At 55.4% G+C, this 20,960-nt stretch overlaps 1 protein-coding gene across 1 annotated transcript in view; it reads right to left on the reverse strand.

Moving 5' to 3' along the window:
• LRRC75A (leucine rich repeat containing 75A) overlaps positions 1–14,321 on the reverse strand; it is a 31,770-nt gene extending 17,449 nt beyond the window's left edge. The window contains exon 1 of the mRNA XM_087825831.1: positions 14,070–14,321. Coding sequence (XP_087681957.1) covers positions 14,070–14,321 — 252 coding nt within the window. The remainder of the gene's footprint in view (positions 1–14,069) is intronic.
• Between the last annotated feature and the right edge of the window lie 6,639 nt (positions 14,322–20,960).

A 20,960-nucleotide genomic window follows, 5' to 3' on the forward strand; every position in this document is an offset into this window, starting at 1 on the left:
CCAGGGACACGATTCTGCAGATGAGGCCCAGGAGGGGCAGCTCTTATTCTGCGGGTCGGCGAGAGTTCAGAGGGCTGCTGACTCCGCGAGCCAGAGCGTGCTGCTCAGGAGAGTGAACACCGATGGCAGAGCGAACTTGCAGACGGCCTGAAAGAACCACACAGTGCCCTGGGCACAGGCAGGCCTGCTGGGGGGTGAGGGCTCCTCCCACTCCTGGTGGTGTCCATGTGCCCACTGCCCTGCCCCTGATCGCAGCTCTGGACCCTGCTTCTCAAGGGCAGGCTGGCTCCGCGCCCACCATGCCCACAGGCCCAAGGAGCCGGTGGCACCCAAGGGGATGCCCGTTGCACATGGCTGAGTGACATCGGCCAGACACTACTGGAGAGGGCTGCTTGAGGAGGTCTAGGGCAAGAAATGGCTGGTGGAGGTCACTGGCCCCCCCGCCCCCTGCCTGACTTGCCTAGGTGGCCGGGGGGTGAGGGGCACGGAGTGGAGTTTTCTGGTCTCACCTCAGGGCTGCTGTCTCCCAGGGATGGCTTGTGCGTCCCACCCTCCAAAGTCACCCAGCCCTGTGGGGTTTTGAAGCCAGGCGTCCTGGCAGGCGGGCCCTCCTTTAGTTTGACGAGCTCTCTGGCCAGATCTGACCTCCCTGCCAGGCTGGGGCAGCTCTGCTCAGTGAGGGGCTTCATGACTGTGTGTTGTTTGTGTTTTAACTTTGAAGTCTTTAAAAATGACACCCTCTGAAAGGAACAGGCCCTTGGAAACAGATGCCTGGCTGTTGCCAAGTGCAATTTAATTAAAATCCAAGAAACAGCAGCAGCAACAAATAAATACCAAAAGGATGCTTTCTCTTTAAAAAAAAAAAAAAAAGTCAGCTGGGAGGCTCAGCAGCCTGAGGAGGGTTTGGTCTGCTCCCCAGATCACAGCTCCACCCACACTCCGCTCAGGGTGGGGGCAGGAGAGCCCCAGGGCCCAGTCCTGGGTTCGACCCTGGGTCACTGTGTGGGCCTGGACAGTCACCCCCTGACACTGCGGCAACCCTCCCCACAAATGAGGACCGCACCAGCTCATTCTTCCTGGAAAGTGATTAGAAAGCGGCAGAAGAGAGCCTTGGACCACAGAGGGTTGGGACACAAGAAATTCAACAAACATCCATTTCCTTTCTCCTCTCAGACTTTTTAGCTGCTGCGCCTTATGACTCAATGAAAGGGTGTGGCATCTGCAGTATTCCCCAAAGTTATTTCTCAAGGGCCCCCACCCCCCAGCATCTGCGGGGCTGGAATTCTTCTGCAGAAAGTCCCTGAGGTCCACTGCTCCTGCATTCTGTGAATTCCCAGCACTGAGGATCCACCCGAGCTCTCCTGATCTCCCTGCTTGGGAAATCATCTGAATCAGTTGTTTACGCCTTTGAGTGAATGTACTCAAGCCCATCTGGCCCTCTCTGTGGTAAGTTTTGTCCATTTTAGATAAGAGTTTGGTTCATTGTCAAAGGAACTCTTGGTCATGACAATGAGGTGGAGGGATGACTTAAAGCTCCCTAATACCCTGCTTTCCAAGTAGTACAGACTTCAAAGGAACGGCCCATTTCTCAGAGTGATAAGCTGAGGACTTGAGGGCTGTCTCATACAGTGAGCAAGTGTCAGGAACAAGAGGGCCTCAGGGCCCCAGAAGTTTCTAACTCCATTTCTCCCAGCTGCCAGGCCTTGGGGACTAGTGTATTATTAGCTAGGGTTCTCCAGAGAAACAGAACCCATAGGGTGTATGAGCATGTGCACTCGAGTGTGCGTGGGGGGGGGAGAGGGGGAGAGAGAGGCTGATGTAAGGAACTGGCTCATATGATTGTGGGATCTGGCAAGTCTGAAGTCTGTGCAGGGTGGAGACCAGGGAAGAGCTCATGTTGCGGTCTTGAATCTGAAGGCATTCTGGAGGCTAGAACTTCTTCCAGTGTTTTCTCTGAAGGACTTCAACTGATTGGATGGGGCCCACCCACATTATGGAAGGTCATCTGCTCTCCTCAAAGTCCAGCGACTTAAACGTTAATCTCATCTAAAATATACCTGTGCTGCAGCTTCTAGACTTGTGTTTGAACAAAAGCTGGGTACCATGGCCTAGCCAAGCTGACACGTAAAACTAACCATCACAACAAACGAAGGGTCTTTACCACTTTAAATCTCTGGGTCAGAGGCAGGCCCAAGAGAAGCCTCCAAGAATCTGGGTGAGCAGAGATGAGTCACGCTGGAGAAGGAATCCAGCTCGCTCCCAACGCTAGGCGGGAAGTGGTGCAGAGGAAGGAGGAGGAGATCCCCCAGGATCCCCAGGCGTGGGCAAGGCCCTGCCTGGGCGTCCAAGCTCCGTCGATTTCCCCAAGACCTTTCCAGTCAGATCAGTGAGCACGATGGCCGGTCACTGAGGAGCTGCGTGCTGTTCTCCGGGCAGTGGGGGCGGGAGCTGGCCCAGGAAAGGAGCCCTAGCAGGGCGCCCGGACATCCGGCCCATCGAGCCTTTGCGTTCAGGGCCTCATTCTCCTGCAGATGGAAGAACAGGGGCCACAACCAGCAGCCGCAAGAAGGGGCTAGTGAGACCTAAAGGCTGCAAAGGAAGGGCATGAAAGCTGTGTTCTTGGGGGAAGGGAGGGACCTTTGCCTGGTTCCTAGGAGAGAGGGCGTAGAGGTGAGTGGGATGAAACCATAGACCTGGTGAAGGCCCGGAGCTTTCCGCCAGGGTCCCAGGCCTCTCTTTCCACCGCAGCATCCCTGGATTCCGCCCACAGGATCTCCCTCGGTGGACCTGTTCCCTCAGGAGCATGCCCAGGTGGAAGCCACGGGGAGCGCTTTGCTCCATACCTGCTCTCTCGTTCCCAACCAGCTGTCCTTACTTCTTTGGGTTCCCATCAGCCTCTGGCCAGTTTTCTAAACCGGTTTCCCTAATTCCATCCCAGTACCCCCTCTCCCTTTCAGGCCTGCCTCCCCCTTGACCCTCGCTCCCCTCAGAGTACCCTCTTCTGGGCCCTCACTCAGGGACCAGCCTCCCTGGGATGTATCACAGACAAAACATTTTCATATTCTCGCCCTGCCTGACTGGGCCCATTCTCAACCAGCAGGCAGTTTCTGGAGAGATGCGAATTCTTGGGACAGGTGACTTAGCACCTTCCATGTCTGAGTTCCATATCCAAGAACTGTCCCCTCCACACTCCTGAGGGTCTTTGGGCCAGAAACTGTCTGGAAATCCCATCAGCAAGGGCCCCACATTAAAGTGTTTTTACCCCCAAAACCATAACTCTAGAAGGAGTGGAAAACATGTCTATACTTGAGAAGCAGCAGTAGCTCTGAAGACTGGTGCATTCTAGGAAAACTAGACTGAAGGGAATTATTTCATCTGGAGATGTGGAAGTTATTCACAGTGGGGGGAAGCATCCAGCCCATTTCCCCAGGCCTGGTACAGGTGGGAATGTAGGAAGTCTGGGAAGCTGGGCCATCCAGGATCCCTGAGACAGAGCCCATGGAGGACACCATGATGCCCCCTTGTCCCCTGGTGCTCCTGGCTGGGCCTGACCCAGACCCACACAGGGCATCTTCAATTCTATCTGACACCCTCTGAGAGGCAAGAGTGTTGAGCTGGAACCTTCTAGAAGAAGATGCCCAATTGTTTCAGCTCCATGATTCAGAAGGAAGAGGACAAGCACCTGGCTCAGAGGCAGAAGTCACGTCTGGCTGTTATTTCACCATTCCCTGGCTTAGGTGACCTGGGAAGGCTGTGCCGAGGAGCTGAGTAGGAGAAGGGGTGAGGCTCCAGACTGGCCTCAGCTGATAAAGACTCTGAACTTCTGTGCACTTTCGCCAAGGCTGCCAAGCTCGGCTGCGCAGGGTTTGCACCAGTCACCTGGGTGGGGCTGAACTCACCAAACCTTGACCCTGGCTCTGCCAGCCAGACAGCCGTCTTCTATTCCTCACAAGGCACATACGGGCCAGAAGCTGCTCTATATCTCACTGAAAGACCCCGAGAGGATGGGGCATCCTTGGGTCGCCTGGACTCACTGAGTGGCCTCCATACCTCCAAAGGCCTTAGTTTTCCTAGGCTGACAGAAGCAGAGGTGTGGCCAAGCTCTAATGTGGGGGCAGGAGCTTGTGACATGCCCATTACTGGGACTACCCTCTCTTCAGCTCATGGTCCTGCTTTCTGCTTACTCCAAGATTTGTTCATCACATTATGAGCCACCACTGTCTCAACATCTTACTTTAAAGAGTAAACTGTTGGAAAAGTGTCACTTAGAGACCATGCTCAGGGGAATGACGCTGCCCACTCCTCTCCTCGCCCAAGGCCCGCCTCTCCCACCAGATCCTGGTGGTTCATGCAACAGTGAAGAGACAGCCAGGGTTCCCTGCTGCATGTGGAGACCCCAAGCCCATCCTTCATCCTGCTCCTGCGAATGGGCCTGAGCTACTCACCCCAACCTGAGGAAGCTCAGAAAACAACAAGCTATTCACTGGGACAGACTGAGGCTCATTTCCAAAGCTTCTCCACGGACCACCGGGTGGGACAGGACCTCGGGAGGCGCCCCTGGTGCCAGTCTGGGGCATGTGCACCTCCTTAGAACATCTCAGCTCTGACTGCAGCATGTTCTCCCACCAAAAGAAACCACAGGAGCCCCTTTCCTTCCCTCCAATTCCACCAGGAGACAGAGGGGGCAGATCCAGGCCCCTGGGATCTCAAGGACATTAAGCCCCAGCCCTGCCCATCCTCTGGTGGCTGGGACCCAGGAGCACTGCCAGGACTGAGCCAGTCAGACCACAATGTCCAAGATGGTCAGGCAGCCCACTGAAGGGCCAGACGGCTGGCCTAGCACCTGGTACAGGTGGGCCTAGAGCCCCTCCCATGCTTTCTCCTCTGTAGCGTTTGTTTTTTCCTGCCAGCCCACACACTAGTGAGGAGGTGACATCCCCGTGGGGAGGCCATTAGGAGCCATAAGAAAGAGATTATAAACCAAGCTCAGCCAACACCTCCCAGGCACGCTGAGTTTATTGTAGGCCTTTTCTCCAGAACACAGCCTGAATCTCCAACAGCTGGGTCCTGGAAGGTGCAACAAAGGAGGACAACCCCAGGGAAGGCCACCCCATCAGGTGTCTGAGGGTGGATGGGGCCAGAGTCAGACACTTTTAGAGGGTGTCCCCACTGTTAAGACAGGCTGGGCCGGGCGTTCAGCAGAGGGGAGGAATGGCTGTTCGGGTGCGCATTTGAATTTTGAAACAGGCCCCTGGTGCAGTGGGATGGGCAGGTACAGTCTGACACTCCCAGGAGTGAAAACAGAAAGGTAGGTCTTGTTTCCAGCTGGGATTCCTCTGGGACCACAGGAGCCTGATGCTCAGCTGACCACAGAGCCCTCCCTTCCTGGAAGCACCTGCAGCTCCTATCCCCTTCTCCCTCACCCTCATCTGCACCCTCCCTGGGCTGGGTCTCAGATGAGGCAGAGGATGCTAAGGGGCCAGGTCCTGGGAGAGGGGGTAGTGGAGGTGGGACTGCCAGGGATGCTGGGACTGGCTGGCTCTGGCAAGGCTGTGCTGGGATGGCAGGCCCAGGTCCAGGTATGGGTGGGCTCTCCTGAGCCCTGTCTGCCCCCAGCACCACCCCTATGACCCTGTGAGGCTGAGCCTAGAATGCCAGGAGGCAGTGGCTGTATTTACATAACTCAGAGCAACAGAGGCTGGGGAGTCCCAGGCTGCCACTCTCCCAGGCCACCAGTCCTGGCTCCCTGCAGGTGGCCGGCAGAGTGGGGAGGACTCCTATTCCTTGCCTGGTGGCTCTCAGTTGGAGAGGGGTGCCCTGCAAGCCTCCTTGGGCAGGCTGTAGCTGTGGGTGAAGCTGTGAAGCCCTGTGGCTTCATGGGGACAGCAGCTGTGAAGTAGGAGTGGGGTGTCTGTTGGGGGCACAGAGAGAGCCGGGACTTCCTGCAGGGCATGGTGTGCTCTGGGGAAACTCTGGGCTAAGGATCTGGGAAAGAGAGGGACAGGTCTGAGCATCAGAGCAGCTGAGAGGGACCATGAAGGGTGGGTGAGGCAAAGTCTCAACTAGGGGTGGGGTGGGGATGACTCCCTGTAGCTCCCAGGCCCAGGGCCTTACCCATTTAGAAGCCTGGTGGGAGAGGAGGGGTTCACACAGCAGCCACCATGTGTTGTGTGCCCTGAACCTGTGAATTCCCCCTCTATACCCGCCCCAGGCCATCCCTACTGCCACCCTTCTGGCTTTCTGCCCAGCCCGGCCACTCTGCACTGTGGCCAGTCAATGGCAGAGCCAGAATCTGACCGGCTGTGGCTGGCTCCACACTCACTCACCACCCACCTACAGCACCAGATGCTGCTCGGATCCATCCATTCTAGAAAGAGCACCCTGGCAGGCCCTCCATTTCGCACTTCCCTACCCGGCAGGCACCCAGCAGTATCAGCCAAGTGAAAGAACCTAGTAGTCCTGCAGCCAGGTACCCAAAGCTCTGCCTGGACCGAGAGACCTGGGTCTCCATGGGCAGGAGCACAAAGCTGGGATGAGCTGAACGCTGAGTGACCCCTCAGAGGAGGGGCCCGGGGAGGGAGGGGCAGCTTCCGCAGGAGGCAGTGGGGGAACGTGTCAGGTAGGGAGCAGGCCCAGCAGGCCTGCCCTGGGTGAAGGGCCCTGGGCTCACAGGGCAGCGCAGGCCTCTGTAACACCGGCCTTCGCTCTGGCACCACAGCTCGGAGCACCATGGAAGGCTACACAGTCCCCCGCTCTGGCCTCCGCCCCCCATGCTGTGTGACTGCCCTCCTGTAAGATGAGCGGCCAGTCGCCAGGACTGCTGACAGCAGGACACGCTGGCCTCTGCAGTGGCCTCTGGGGTCTGCTTTCCTGCGGAAGCCCCTCCCCCTGAGCGCTGGCTCTTGTAGTGAGCTCACTGCACGAATGTGAATCCAGCTCAGAGCCTGCAAGAAGTAACCAACCAAACGTGGGAAGAAATGCATCTTTCTGAGAACATGGAAGGCTGGAATCTGAGTGGTGGCAGGGAGTCTCAGTGTCATCTCAACCACCCACCCCTTCAGGTTTAGACGGGAAAACAGGCCAGAGAAGGGAAGGGGCTGGGCAAGTTCAGGTCTGAGCTGGGACCAGAACCTCCGGTTCCCAGGGCAGGTAGCTATAGCCACAGAACCCTTACTCTGGGCCACGCTAAGCTCGACCACTAGCTCTGGCCTCTCGAGTCCTCACAGTCCCCTCCATGGAGTAAGGAACAAGCACTACTACTGCTTTTCCTGTCCGGCTGCCTGCTGCCTCTCCAGAGTCTAGGACAGTGCCTGGAAGGGCGGACACTCCATTGTAGATACGTTAACTAAATTCCTACAGTCTTATTTGTGCTCATCTGCATTGTCTCATTTCCCTGTAATTGTCCAAGGCTTTTATATTACAAAAACCTGCCACTTGTTACTTTAAGAAATATCCTGCCAACCTCACAAGACTATTTATGGAGCAAAATAAATACAAGAAAACGCTTTATGGACTAGAAAGCAGTATGTAGATGGGAAGGGTGTCCCAGTGCTTGCCCTACCACCCAAGGCACTGAGCCAACACCCAAATAACCAGGATGAGCAGGGCCCCCTTTCTCAGCCATCACCTATTCCTTCCACTTCTCAGGGGCCCGCTGCTTCTCCGGTCTCCCTGCCTTGGAGGCTGGGGCTAGGACGGAGTGCAGAGGGAAGCTGACCAAGATCGGGCAAGGGGAAGGGAGAGAAACAGAGAAATACACAGACACAAAGAGAAGCTGCAGGAGGTGGCAGGGAGAGAGGCAGAAAGACAGGCATGGGCAAGGAGGGCCAAAAGGGGTTGGGGGGCAGCTCTGGAGGTGGGGGACCTCAGACCCAAAGTGAGGCCAACTCTGCAGGCAAACACATTCTGAACTCTCCACTCTCAGCTGGACTCCTGCATCTATCCTGGTGAAGATAAAGTTGGAAACATCAAAATGCCACATCCCTTTGAGCAGCAGCCACTGGCAGAACTCCATATGGCTGCAGCAACCAGGAGTCTGAGCTAATAAAAGTTAAAAAAATAAAAATAAAAAGCTGGGAAATGCTCCCAGTGAGCCACGTGGCACTGCTCAGGGCTGGTGAGTAGGGTGGGTGGGGTGGACAGCAGGCACTATAACTGTGTGTGTGCTCGAGTGCACAAGCGCACGAGTGCCCGCCAAGGTCAGTGTTCTCATTAGAACGGCCAACTCTTTAGCGACAGTGAGCCAGGATACAGCAATTGACAATCAGGCCCCCTCTTCTACCCCTCGTTTCTCCTAATGAGAGAGGATCTGATCCAGACAGCACGGATGGAGCGTAGAGGGCATATGTGTGTGTGTCATTTTTCTCATAAGCCACCCACAACGCTGCTCCTGGAGGGAAAGGTGGGGCAGATGGCTGGCCCAGAATCCACTCTCGGGAAGCCATCTCCTCAAATGTTGATCCCACCCCTTGGGCATCCTGATGGGGAAGCCAGAGAAAGACCGTAATCACCTGTGTAACCCTTCTGCAATGTGGCTCTGCCTGCAGGAGGTGTGTGGGGTGCAAAGAGAAGCAGCTAGAACCCTGAGAATGGGAGGAGTGATGGCACCCACTCTGTGGGTTACTGGAAGGATAGCCTGGTCTGGTGCTGGGAGTGGAACACTAGATAAGTCAGAGCCAGATCCCACCGGCTCCTGAGGGCTCAGAGGCAGCGGTTCCTGAGAAGTTTAAAATCCATCCAATAAGGATTTCCTGAAAAACCACTGTGCCCAGTATAGGATCTATGGCCCCTGCCCCAGTGCAGTGTGCATGGAGATGAAACAGCATCAGGGGAAGGGGAGGGTGTGCACTTACGCAGCAAGGAGGTGCATGGGGGGCCCCAAGGATTTCAGGAGCTCTGGAGAGAGAGCAGGTTCTGGTCATCGCCAAAGAGGTGGGCATTTGTTCCAAAAAAGAGAGCCCCTGCCCACCAGACCAGAACCTAAAGTCAGGAGAGCTGGCCAGGCACCAGGCCCTGTGGTCATGTCTGGCCACACAGAGGCTGCCGTGTCCCTGGCCTTAGAAACCAGTGAAGCAGGTCCTGGCGCCGCTTCCTTCTGCATCTTTATCACGGGAAGTGCCCATGCCCAGCCCAGTCAAAGAGTGTGGATTTTTTTAAAAAAAACACACATATTTTTATTGATTTTAAAGAGAGAGGAAGAGAGAGGAAAGAGAGATAGAAACATCAATGATGAGAGTCACTGATTGGCTGCCTCCTGTATGCCCCCCACTGGGGACTGAGCCTGTGCCCTGACCAGGAATTGAACCTCGATTTCCTGGATCATAGGTGGATGCTCAACCGCTGAGCTATGCTAGCCAGGTGAGAGAGTGTGGGTTTTAGAAAGCAGGATTTCTCTTTGTGGATGGAATGAACATGATTCAGCACAAGCAGCCAATCAGAAATGCAGAGGCCAGGCTCTCCCAGCGGCTCGATCCCCTCCCACCACCTTGGCGGAGGCCCAGACCGCACCTGCCAGCTGGGATCCCCGAGGTACCCACGGAGGCTGGGCACCATGCCACTCCTCTATCCAAGAACACCACCACCTGACAGGCTGCCAGGAACAGCCAAGCCCCTCGGACCTTGCTCCCAGGAATCTGACCACACAGAAGGCAAACATGCCAGCTTTTATGACCAAACTCACATGCCTGGTGAACATGCCCCAGAGACACAGCATGGCTGGGGAGCCAAATGCTTTCTGAGGACACACCGTGACAGTGGCGGCAGACATGCATCTTCACAGCTCAGACTCACCGAAGACTGTTACAAGCCTGTGGGTGTTCAATTCCACGGAGGGACAACGGTGGTGGTGGTGTCTCACTCTCAGGAAGCATATGACTTAGTCTGACAAACAAAATGGGCATCGGGGGAAATCTGTGCATGGTGATTAACCACCACCCAGTGGGGTAGGACCTGAAAGACCTCTGGACCTCAGAGCCTTGGGCTGACATCGTTCAGGAAGGTGGCCTTGGAAAGGTAACAAGGAAATGCATTCCAGGTGAGGGAAGACTAAGATCAAGGTCAAGGGTGGGGGCCTCCTTGCTTGGTGTCTGGTGGCCTTTCAACCTGTTCACCTAAAGAGATTTTCATAGGTGGGGCATCAGAGAAAAAAGGTGACCTTCAAGGGCCATTCCACTAATGTTTCTGCCTCCAGGTAGGAAAGACCTGGCCAGTTTCCAGGTCCCCAGGGAGCCTCCAAGTGCACGTCCATTATCCAGCCTCCCTCAGGAAGTAAGACACCCTAGGTCCTGGGGTGTGTGTGTGTCTTGATTTGCATTAGCTGATGTGGTTTATGCTCCCACATGTAGTGAAGCCAGTCCTGCCACCCTGGCCACAGTGGACTGAGCCAGGAGTCCATGTCCAAGCCACACCATTGGGTGGGGCAGGCAGGCTAACACGGGACAGCTCTGCCCAATAGGGCTGTGCCATCCTGAGTGGCAGTAAGCAACCCAATCACACCCTCTTTGCAAGGAAGCACGGAGGCTGGTGAACAGGAGGAAGTGAACCACTTCAGCTTGGTGTACCCTGGGGAAACTGACCCCTTAGTCTGGCACTATATGAAGCTGGCTAACATCCCAGTCTGGAAATTTTGGGACTCAGAGAAACTGCTGGGCTGACGGGATGACACCCCACCTTCTGCATGGCCTGGCACTTACCCTCACTTCATTACTAAAGGCTACTTCTTCCCCAGGGCTCCTTAAAGATGGCAAGCCTGATCCCAAGACTTGGGGTGGGTCATCTGGGGAAGGGCGAGGCCTGCAGGATTGTGGTACGGGAAAGGGGAGAGGAATGGCCTCTTCTATCCACAGCTGACTTCTTTTATCCCCATGAGCACCCACTCCAGACAGCTTCTGAATCTGCAGCGAGCTTTTGATCCAGACTGACCCCTGGCCAGGTAGATGGAATCCCAAAGCTCCTTGAGCCCAGCAGGAGACAGAAGACGACCTTGTCTGTAGCCTGGCCAAATCCAAAGAAGGGCAGATTCTTCTGTTTCTTATCATCTTTGCTGTAAAAACGTGCTTGATTTGCAGAGCCAACACAATTTCACACTTTGTAGCATTTGCTCTGCTCAGTACCCCAGATACCCTTTGGGAAATGAGGGAACACAACTCAGGTTATCTGCTGAGTCCAAGGTCAAAGCAGATTGAGGACCAGAAGGCAAGCCTCTGAGCTGACTCTTGGCCCAGGCTCTTCTCATGGTTACACTGCTCCTAAAGGGATGGGGATCATGCTCTGCTCCTTCACAGCAGCTTCCTGGCATCCTGCCTGTGTCACTGGCCATAGCTCAGCATCGATAACATTAAGCAAGGTGTCCTGATACCTCTCCAGCAAGTGACAAGCATGGACAATTGCAGTCTCCAATCAGGGAACCCCACCCCCAGTCTTAGATTCAAATGAGGGGCATTCAGAAGCAGCATCTGCAGCCACCATGAACTGCCTCAGTCTGTTTCCATACCTCAAGCCTGTAGCAAGTCACATAGCAGGGGGTGTGGTACCAGACTGAAGCACATGCTGAACTCAGGGTCTGTGAACCCTCTGAAATTCTTGCAAGAGTGTGTATGCTGGTGCATTTGTCTGGGAGGAGTGTCCTTCATGACCTCAGGAAGCTCAAGGATTTGAGGTTAAGACCACAGGGATTAAAGATCTGGAGTTGACCTCCAACCCTGGGGCCCTGGGCATACACAAATCCTGCAGCCAAGCAGACATTATCAAACACAAGAGAAAGTGCTGTGCAAATGCGGGAGGCTCTTACCATCCTGGCTGCTATTCCTGTCTGCCTGCTCCTCAATGCCCACCAAGTGGCTTCTAGACAACATCACAGTGGGACTGAGCACCCTGAGCTCTGCACACCCCCCTGGCTTTTTCTACTGTGTTACTGAGGAGGCTCTCCCAGTCTGACCCCCAGAGGCCCTGAGTGTTTTCAAGTCTCGCAGTGACTACTCACTCCCTGTCTGAACATCCCCACTTCCAGACTAGAGAAGGAAACTAGAATGAAAAACATACCTTGAGAGAAAGGGCTACTGAGCACACAGCACCTTGGGAGAAAAGGCCACTCAGTGCACAGCACTGACCCCGTTCAACATTCCTCTAAGCAGCATCAGGGTCCTAGAAAACTGTCTTCCTGTTTCTCATGGACATGTGGACACCCCCTCCCACAATGCCTAGGGCCCTGATCTGTACATTCCAAGCACCAGGGCAGCTCTCCAAGCCCCTTAGCCATGCCCATTGCTGGCCCACAGACCTTACCCACAGCTATGGGTCAAGAGAGCCAACATGCAAGGAGCTGCAGGGCTGTTTTCACAAAATAAGGGGAAAGTCTGATTAACCCCATCCTGCCCCCATCAGCCCTCCTAGTCCTGCCACTAAGGAGGGTGTCAGGATACCAACAAGATCAACATTTCTCAAAAAATACTCCGTTTCAAGGACCCTGCAGGGCCACAGGAACTTATCTGTTCTTCAAAACCCAGGGAGAAGGTCAGCTTTAGGATGTGGGATCACACTCAGCCTCAGAGGGACAGGAGGCGCCCAAGGTGTCTGCCTCCTGTGACTGGCCCTCAGGAATACCGACTTCACTTTCTTCTTTCCCCCTCCAAGAAGGGCTTGTGTTGACCCCCACCTGTCGGGCCCTCCACTCTTCTGTTTCCCCAGAAGCACCCACCCCAGTGCTGGGGGAACAGCATGTGATCAGTAGAATCTTCGTACAGTCTGGTGTGCAAATGGGATATGATGGTCTGGAAAATCCATTATTCTGTTTGAAAGCAAAAGAGTTTCCACAGAGGCCATGCACTGGTTTCCAATTTTTAAGACAAAGAAATACACACAGCTAAAGTTATGTGGTGCGTAATGTCATCTTTCTTTGATGACTCAATTCAGAGAAGGCACCTGATAAGAGCGGCATCTCAGGCCTCATTCTGTTTGGAAAAATGAGGCAAGAGCTCAATCCCCTGCCCCCTAGGTCTTGGCTTCTCTCTCCCAGTGCAGCGCACACCTTGGGAACACACTCTCCAGGGTTCCAGCATACCAGATATAAGGGGGTGGGGGTGCCACAGATTCAGGAGGGATGGGCATCTGAGTAGGTTTTGGAAGCTCCTCCTAGGAAGGTGCCACTAGATCCTATTTTATCAGTGATGTGAAGATTTCAGAAAGGCCACCCGAGACCCCCCCCTGCATGGACTCTACCACTAATGGGGTCAATCTAGCAAGAATATGGGCCCTGGACTCGCCCCCCAAAGCTGAGTGAAGACAACCCATTTGGTGATGCAGGAGGTACACCCTCCTGCCTCTTTCACTCAACAAAATCCACGGACCAGGCCACACCCCCTCAAAAGAAAGGAAGGAAAACGAGCGGAAGAGAGGTGCCTGACTGTGGGCCACAGGGCAGCCCTGAAACAGGGGAAGGCCAGATCTGCAGCCAGTCACTAACCAGTGGGACAGGGACAGGCAGGGGAGCGCCTGAAGTTTCTGCAGGCGGGTAGTCTGTCACGCAGGAAACCAAGCCAACCCCTCTCCTTCCACTGTTCAGTAGGGGCTCAGGGCTGAGCACCTGTCAAAGTTATTCAGGGGAGATCAAAGTCTCCCACCCGAAGCGCGGTCTAGAATGCCTCCAGGTGGGCAGCGGCGTCGGGACTGGCATCGCACCAGCCCCAGGGCTATGCCCTTGGATTCCCCAGAGAACCTGAGGAACCCTTGGCAGGGGTAAAGAGGAAGAAGAGCGCCTTGGCCCAGACCAGGCAACCCTCCCGCGCCCCCTCCCGCCAGCATCCCTGGGCCCGGCCTCTTCTGCCTCTGGAGGAGAGAAGCGGGAACGTATTTCAACAGGTCCCCCGCAGCCCAGCCTCGCCCGGCCATCCTTCCCCCGCCCAGTCCTGAGGCCTCAAATTCCGCGGGAGCACCGAGGCACCTGCTGCCAAACCGGCTTCCACCCCTACGAGAGGGGGCCCAGGGCGGTGCCCCTCGGCGCTCGCCCGCCTCCCGGGAAGGGGCGGGGCGCTCCCGCAGCCCGCGCGCCCCCCGCACCCCCTCGCCACGCTCACCTGGCGCAGGTGCTGCAGCAGCGTCCCCGCCTCCTCCCGCCGGCCCTGGCGCACCATCCGCAGCAGCTCCTGGACCATGCTCACGCGCCGGTGATAGGGGGGCAGCCCCGCTCCCGCGCCCGCGCGCCCCGCCTTGTCCCCGGCGCGCAGCAGCAGCGACGACCAGAAGTCGGGCCGTTCGCGGCGGGGACCGGGCGCCGCACTGGGGCTGGCTTTTTCCGCCAGGCTGCCCTTGGTCTGCCGGGTGCCCATAGCGCCGCGTCCACGACTGGCGGCCCGCCTCCCGGGCTGCAACTTTGGGGGAACTGTTGCGCGCGGGCGGCGCGGGGCGGGGGCGGCGGGGCCCGCGCTCCCCTCGCTCCTCCCTCCACGCTCCCCAGGCGCGCTCCCCGGCGCTCGCCGCCAGCCGCCAGCCGCCGCCCCGCCCCGCCCCGCCCCCGGCTCGGCTCGGCTCCGCTCTGGCTCCGCTCCCGCCCCTGCGCCCGCACCCGGCTCCGCGCCGCCGCGCCGCCCTCCCTCTTCCCTCCCAGCCGCCTCCCTCCCAGCCTCTCCCCTACTCGCCCTCGGCCTCCCGCCCCTCGGCCGAGGGCGGGGGAGGGCGGGGACCCCCTCGGGCGTCGGCCCCAGCACTGCGCCCCCTGCGGGCCGCCGCGCTGTGCCTCCCGGCGCGTCGTGGCGCGGTGGCTACCCGCGCGGGCAGGCCCCGGGAGCCATGGCTCTTGGTCCCCCCAGGTTTCCCAGATGCTTCCACGAGCGCGCGCGAGGGCGAGGCCCGCGGGATGTGAAGGGAGACGGCCGTGCACGCGGCCGCCTGGGGCAAGTTGAAGCCCCAGAGCCGGGTTTCCCAAAGTGGGCTCCGCTGAGCGTAGGAGCCCGAGCCCTCTGAGACGCTGGTTAAAAACGCAGACCCGTGGGCCTGGCCCAGACCCACCAAATGAGCAGCTCCGCGTGGCACCCGAGGACCTGCCTTTTTAGCCAGCCTTTGGGCCGATTTTGAGGTACGCTCCTTTGCCACCTGGTTGCCGGGGGTGGCGGCTGGTGAGTGGACTCAGAAACTACGCGCGAGGCTGTGTGTGCGCCTTTATGGAGAGAGTCCCTCTTGCTTCCATCAGTCAGAGTCTAGACCAGCGATTTTCAACGTTTTTCATCTCATGACACGTAAACTAATCACTAAAATTCTGCGGCATACCAAAAAAAATTTTTTTTTATGATCTGACAAAAAAAGTATAATTTTGTTTATGTTGTGTTGGCTGTTGCCTTTTTTATTTTATTTTACGATCTAAGCGAAACGAGGTCAGTGCCCCTGATTAATAGTCAGGTATTGCATGTTTTAAAAATTCTTGCGGCTCACCAGTGTGCCTGCTGCTCACCCCGCTGGCCTAGACCATCAAGGCGCAAAGAACTGTCGTTTGTCCTCATTCTCACACCTCTGGAGAGGGTTCCTGGGAGTAATCCCCATACAAAAAAGCAGAAGGTTCCACTCCCGCTGGCTCCCTCCCTCCCTGGCCCCTCTGCCAGGCTTAGCCTTAGGGAACCAGACCCCCTGCAGTCTGATGGCACTTGGGAAGCCAACCAGGACCCTGCCAGAGAGAAGGCTAAGTAAGGCACCTGGAGGACCTTCCCTATCACAGACCACAGACCACAGACCACTGGGTAGGCTGGGGTGGCTGTCCTGGTCTCAGCCACGGGGCTGCAGGGCCAGCAGCTGTGTGCTTGCCACTTATCCAGGCCCTGGGTGCTGTTTTGGGCGGAAAGGACAGTGGGCTACAGGGGCAGGACAGCCAGATCCCAGATCAGAGAGGTGGAACCCACCATGTGCTGACTGCTAAGCATCAGGCAGGTCCTTGCGACTTCCTCTGTCACAATGGGATAAGAACACTGTCAAGAATCGGGAGAGTAAGGTGCAGAAACTGATCAGAGCGTAGGTGTTCTGCCAAGGACAGTTCCTTTTCCTACTCGGAACGAGCACTGGGTCTTCCATCGGTGTTTTCTCTGTCAATCCTGAGCACCTGCAGGGTGAGGTTGGTGTCTCCCCCAGCAGGCTCTTTCATCCCTTTGGATGCCCACTTCCAAAGGCCCATCTCTGCCGCAGAGCACCTTCAGTCTTCCTGCCAGCAGCACCTTCCGCACTTGCCTGGACCCTTCGTGTGTAGAACATACCTGTTGGCATCTCCCGAGAACCCAGGCTGAAAAACACTTTGGTGCCTCTCATCTCTGGCCTGCAGGACTACCAGGCAAAGTGGCCGGCCACCAGGGGAACCTGCTGGCCAGGCCCCTTTCTAGGGACAGTGGGCTCCACCCACAGCCTGAGCAGCAGGTTGGCCCGCGTGAGGGTGTGTCAGCTGGGCAAACGCCGTCTCGGTGGAAGAGGGCTCGGGCCAGTCCTTCACCTGGGTCGGAGTGTCATCCCTTTCCTCTTCTTTAGAGACCTAATTAATTTACCCTCTTCAACTCGCTCGTAATTTTTTCAAACTTTTCCCTCTTTACTGGCTTGTTCTCAGTCTCTTCCATCAATTCAGAAAGAAAACTTTCATTGCCTCATCCCCTCCGGGCACCAGTGCCCCACCTTTCTCTTTCCTTTTCAGCTAAGCTTTTTGGAAACACCCTCTATTTATTGCCTCACCTTCTTTACCTCCATTCATTCCTCACCCACTCCAGTTTGGCTTCTGGCCCCACCACATCATTGAAATGACTCTTGCCAGTGACCTGGTTGCTAAGCAGCATCTGATTCTGTTGCCTACTCTGTTTTTGGTTCAAACTCTACTCTCCTGGCTTGTAGGGAAGTACTCTCCTCCAGGTTTCCTTCCTGGGGTCCCCTGGGAGCTTCTTTTCTTACCTCCATCCTTTACTTGTTGGTGTTACCAAGGGTGCGGCCTCAGACGTCTTCCTAGGCAGTTATTTATACTCAGAGTTTTATCTGCCACACACACTGATGACTCCAAGTCTCTCTTTCCAATTCATAAGCTAATAAGTTAACCTGTCACTGACTCATGGATGCTGGCAGGAGACATGAGATTCCTGGGTCATAGAAATAGGACTTTATTTCCAGGCACACACAGCACACAGCATGAGCATGAGCATATCTGCAGCAGTTCCCTCTGCCTCTGAGTCCCACAGGGCAGCGTGATGGGCCCAGATGGGTGCTCCACATGCAGCAGGTGTGCCCCACAGCTGTGGGACACAGAGTCCGGGAATCTGCTGCTGCTTAGGAAGCAGTGAGCAAGCCTGGAGGGAGACAATATCTTACTGCTCACACAATCCTGAGAAGTAGCTCAGGTAAGAGTGGGTCAGGGTCTTGCATGCTTGGCACACAGCAAAATGTGGAGAACTGAAAGAGGCCCATGGAGATCGTCTCCTCTAGCAGCGGGCACTGCACACTCAGCAGATGAGCGCCTCCTCCCCAGCTTGCCTTCGCTTTCCTTAGTCCCGCAGGCCAGGAACGCTGGAGTCATTGTGCACTGGGGCTCCTCTCATTATCTGCAGCTGGCCAACCGAGTCTAGGTACTGGGCTAAGAACAGGAGCCCTCATCTGTGTGCATTCGCCCTTTGCCCGGCCTCATGCTGGCTCCTTTGTGTATATGACACTGTTTCATTCTTTCAACACCTGTGAGGTCAGTTCAATGACTGTCCTGATTTCACAGGTGAGGAAACGGGGTCAGGTGACTTGCCCAAGGTTGCAAGGAGCAGAGCTGGGGTTCATGTTTTCAAGAGTGTGATTGTTAATATTACTTTGTATCATTGACCCTCCTGTTTAATTATCACATCCTACAGCCACTGCCTTGTTGAGGAGCTGCCATGTTTCGCCCCGATCATTGAGTTGTAATAGCCTTCTTTCCAACTTGTCTCCCCACCTCCAGTCTTGCCCTTTGTGATGCACGTTCCATGTAGCAGTTGGAGTGATCACTCTAAAAAGGGAACACACACACACTCCTCTCCTCTCCAGTGATTGCTATCACTTTTAGTCCAAACTACTTAACATGGCGTTGGTGTCCCCAGCGGCTCCACCTTCCTCGTGTTCTGCATTTCAGTGTCATCCCATGTCACTTACACCTCTCCCCAGATGCGATACTTAGTGCCTTTGCATGTACCACAGTGTCTTTCTGGGATGCCCTACTCATCCCATAAGACTTCGTTTAGGTGCCACCTCCTTCAGGAAGCCTCCCAGTGCCTCCCATGCCCTCCTCCGTGTGACTAATGCTCTGCGCATCTGAGAGAATGTCTTGCACTGCGTTTCTCCTGTTCGTTGGTGCATGCCGTTCTGCCTGGAACACCCTCCTTCAGCCCTCATTGGACAGTCCCTCCTCACCCTTTAGACTAGACCTAGGTGTCAGTTCCTCAGGGATGGCTTCTGATATTCCCTTGCCTCCCCCTGGCTAAAGTTAGGTGCCCACCTGGTGTGTTCTGTGTGTCACTGCCTGTGTTAGATGTGGCTGTGATGGCCTGTGCATACCCCAAGGGCAGGTTGTCCACCAGGGCCTGCGGGGCCCAGTGCCTGGCGCATGGGAGGAGCTAGAAAACAAACCGCAGGCAAACACTTGTTGAACGAGAAAGTGCATGGCCACCTCCATGTGTTAGCTTTGTGCCCGGGACCCAGGACCTCGCAAGAGCTCAAGAAAAGGAGTGAAGGAACTGGAGCACTGGAATGCCAGTGAGGCTTGTTGCCATGGAAGCTGCTGATGATCTTTAGGAAATCAGTTTGCAGGGAATTAAGTAGCAAATGGGAGGCAAGTAAGACAGTTGGGCTGTGAATGGAACTGCTGGTTTTCGTTGTGCGTTTGTTCTTCACATGGGAGATAGATCATTTTATTAAGAGGTAATGAAGGAACTTATCCTTTCATTTGGCCAATGCCCCCGGATAGTAACTGGAGAGCTGGAACCCAAAACCAAGTCTGTACTGCTTTTGAGAATGCAGATGCTCAATGTATATTTCAAACACTTTTGTTTGAAAACGTTGTTATCATGTAGTTGCTTTTCATGAATATGAAGAGAGGACTCAGGCAGGGAGCTAAACCGGCCAGGAAGGTGGTGGCCTGAGGCCTTGGTGAGGTGGGTGGAGGGGCCCCAGAACGTAGCTGGAGGCGATGAGCCTGAGGCAAGCCTCAGGCAGACTCTGGCACTGATTCGGGAAAGGAGGAAGAGAGATGCAAATAAATGTGTAGATGGAAGAAAAATTGGAAGAGTTCTTGCCTGTATTATTACTTTATTTTCAGTGAGGTAGAAAGCTACCTGCTAAAATGCCAGGGGAGAAGGCAGGGCACGGGCATGTGGAAAGAGGTGACAGTGGGATGGCAGCTGAGGGGAGTGGGAGAGGGGACAGTCTGGGACAGACGGAGGGTGGTCAGGCAGCATGGGCCTGTGGCTAGCCTTCTGCTGAGGCCAGAGCCAAGGAGCTCTGAGGGGCACCCTGTTTTCATGAGGTTTGTGGCAGCAGCTCCTGGTAGCTCCAGAATCAGAGCAGAGAAGTGAGGGGTTGGAATGATCCCTGCTGGGGGTTTTTAAGGCAAGTAGGTGGTAATAGGCCCTGGGAGCAATGGCCTGTGGAGTATTGTCGGGAAGGCGGGTAAGCCATCAGGAGCCCAGGAACAGCATAAAATAAACTTCCAATAGTGGTTCTCAAATTTGAGCAAGCATCCGAGTCCCACGAAAGGCTATTAAAACACAAACACTGCCCTGGCCAGAGTGACTCAGTGGTTGGAGCGTTCTCCTGACCTCCAGAGGGTCTTGGGTTCAATTCTTGATCAAGGGCACTTGCCTGGGCTGCAGGTTCAATTGCCGCCTCTTGTGGGGGCTCATATGGGAGGAGCCAATTGAAGTGTCTCTCTTACATCGATGTTTCTCTCTCTCTTTCTCCGCTCTCCCTCCCTTTCACTCTCTCTAAAAACCAATGGAAAAATATATAAATATCCTCACTCCTTGGGTGAGGATTTAAAAAGAAGAAGAAAACCCCCGCACAAATACTGAGCCTGGCTGGCGTGGCTCAGTTGTTGAGCACCGAAACTGTGATCAAGGAGATCATGGTTTGATTCCCTGTCAGGAGCTCCATCCCCAGTGGGGGGCGAGCAGGAGGCAGCTGATCAATGACACATCATTGATGTTTCTATCTCTCTCTCTCCCTGAAATCAATAAAGACATATTTAAAAAAAACAAAAAACAAAACCAAACAAACTGAGAGCCACCCTTAGAGTTTATGATTCAGTAAATCAGGGCTCTTTGCATTTCTAATAAGTTTCCAGGGTTCCTGAGGCTGCCACTGGGTCTGTCTAGGGACCACAATTTGACAATATCTGGAAGAGCTGGGGCTTGGGGAGGAAGGGAGCAACAGTTTTTCTCACCTGAGGGCTCATTAAGGTTGCAAAGGGGACAGAATCATTTCTGGACTCAGTGGAATTTAGAGTTTCACTGAAAAAAACGGACCCCGAGGGAACACAGTAAACACACGCACACACAGAGCACAACCAAAGGTCCCTGACTCTTAGTTCATTTTCTTATTGAAGGAAGACCCTCCCCTTTCTAGGGGGCCCATTAGCCTACTCTCTCAGCTCCTCCACACCTGGTGCCTTCTCTCACCTACCAGGCGAATGCGTCAGGGTCTGTGAATGACGGGTGGGGGTGAATGCCAACCCCCACATCCCCACAGTTTAGTCAGAAAGTCCACCAGTAGGAACCCGGGTCACATTCCAAACATATGACCAGCTCTTATCAGGAGCCTCGAAGCCCTAGGATGCCTCTCCCAGGCCTTTGGTCGGGCGCAGGTGAAAGACGCAGCCTCTGAGGGGCGAGGGGCAAGGGACCCGCAGAGGGCGGGAGAGCTGGCAGCCAGGCCCGCGAGCTGCGCCCTCTCCTTCCAGCAGAGTGGCAGAGCCGCAGAGGGCTGCGCCCGGCCTCCCAGGC

This window comes from Miniopterus natalensis, chromosome 17 (genome assembly GCF_054644295.1).
Source record: "Miniopterus natalensis isolate mMinNat1 chromosome 17, mMinNat1.hap1, whole genome shotgun sequence".
Taxonomy (NCBI): Eukaryota; Metazoa; Chordata; class Mammalia; order Chiroptera; family Miniopteridae; genus Miniopterus; species Miniopterus natalensis.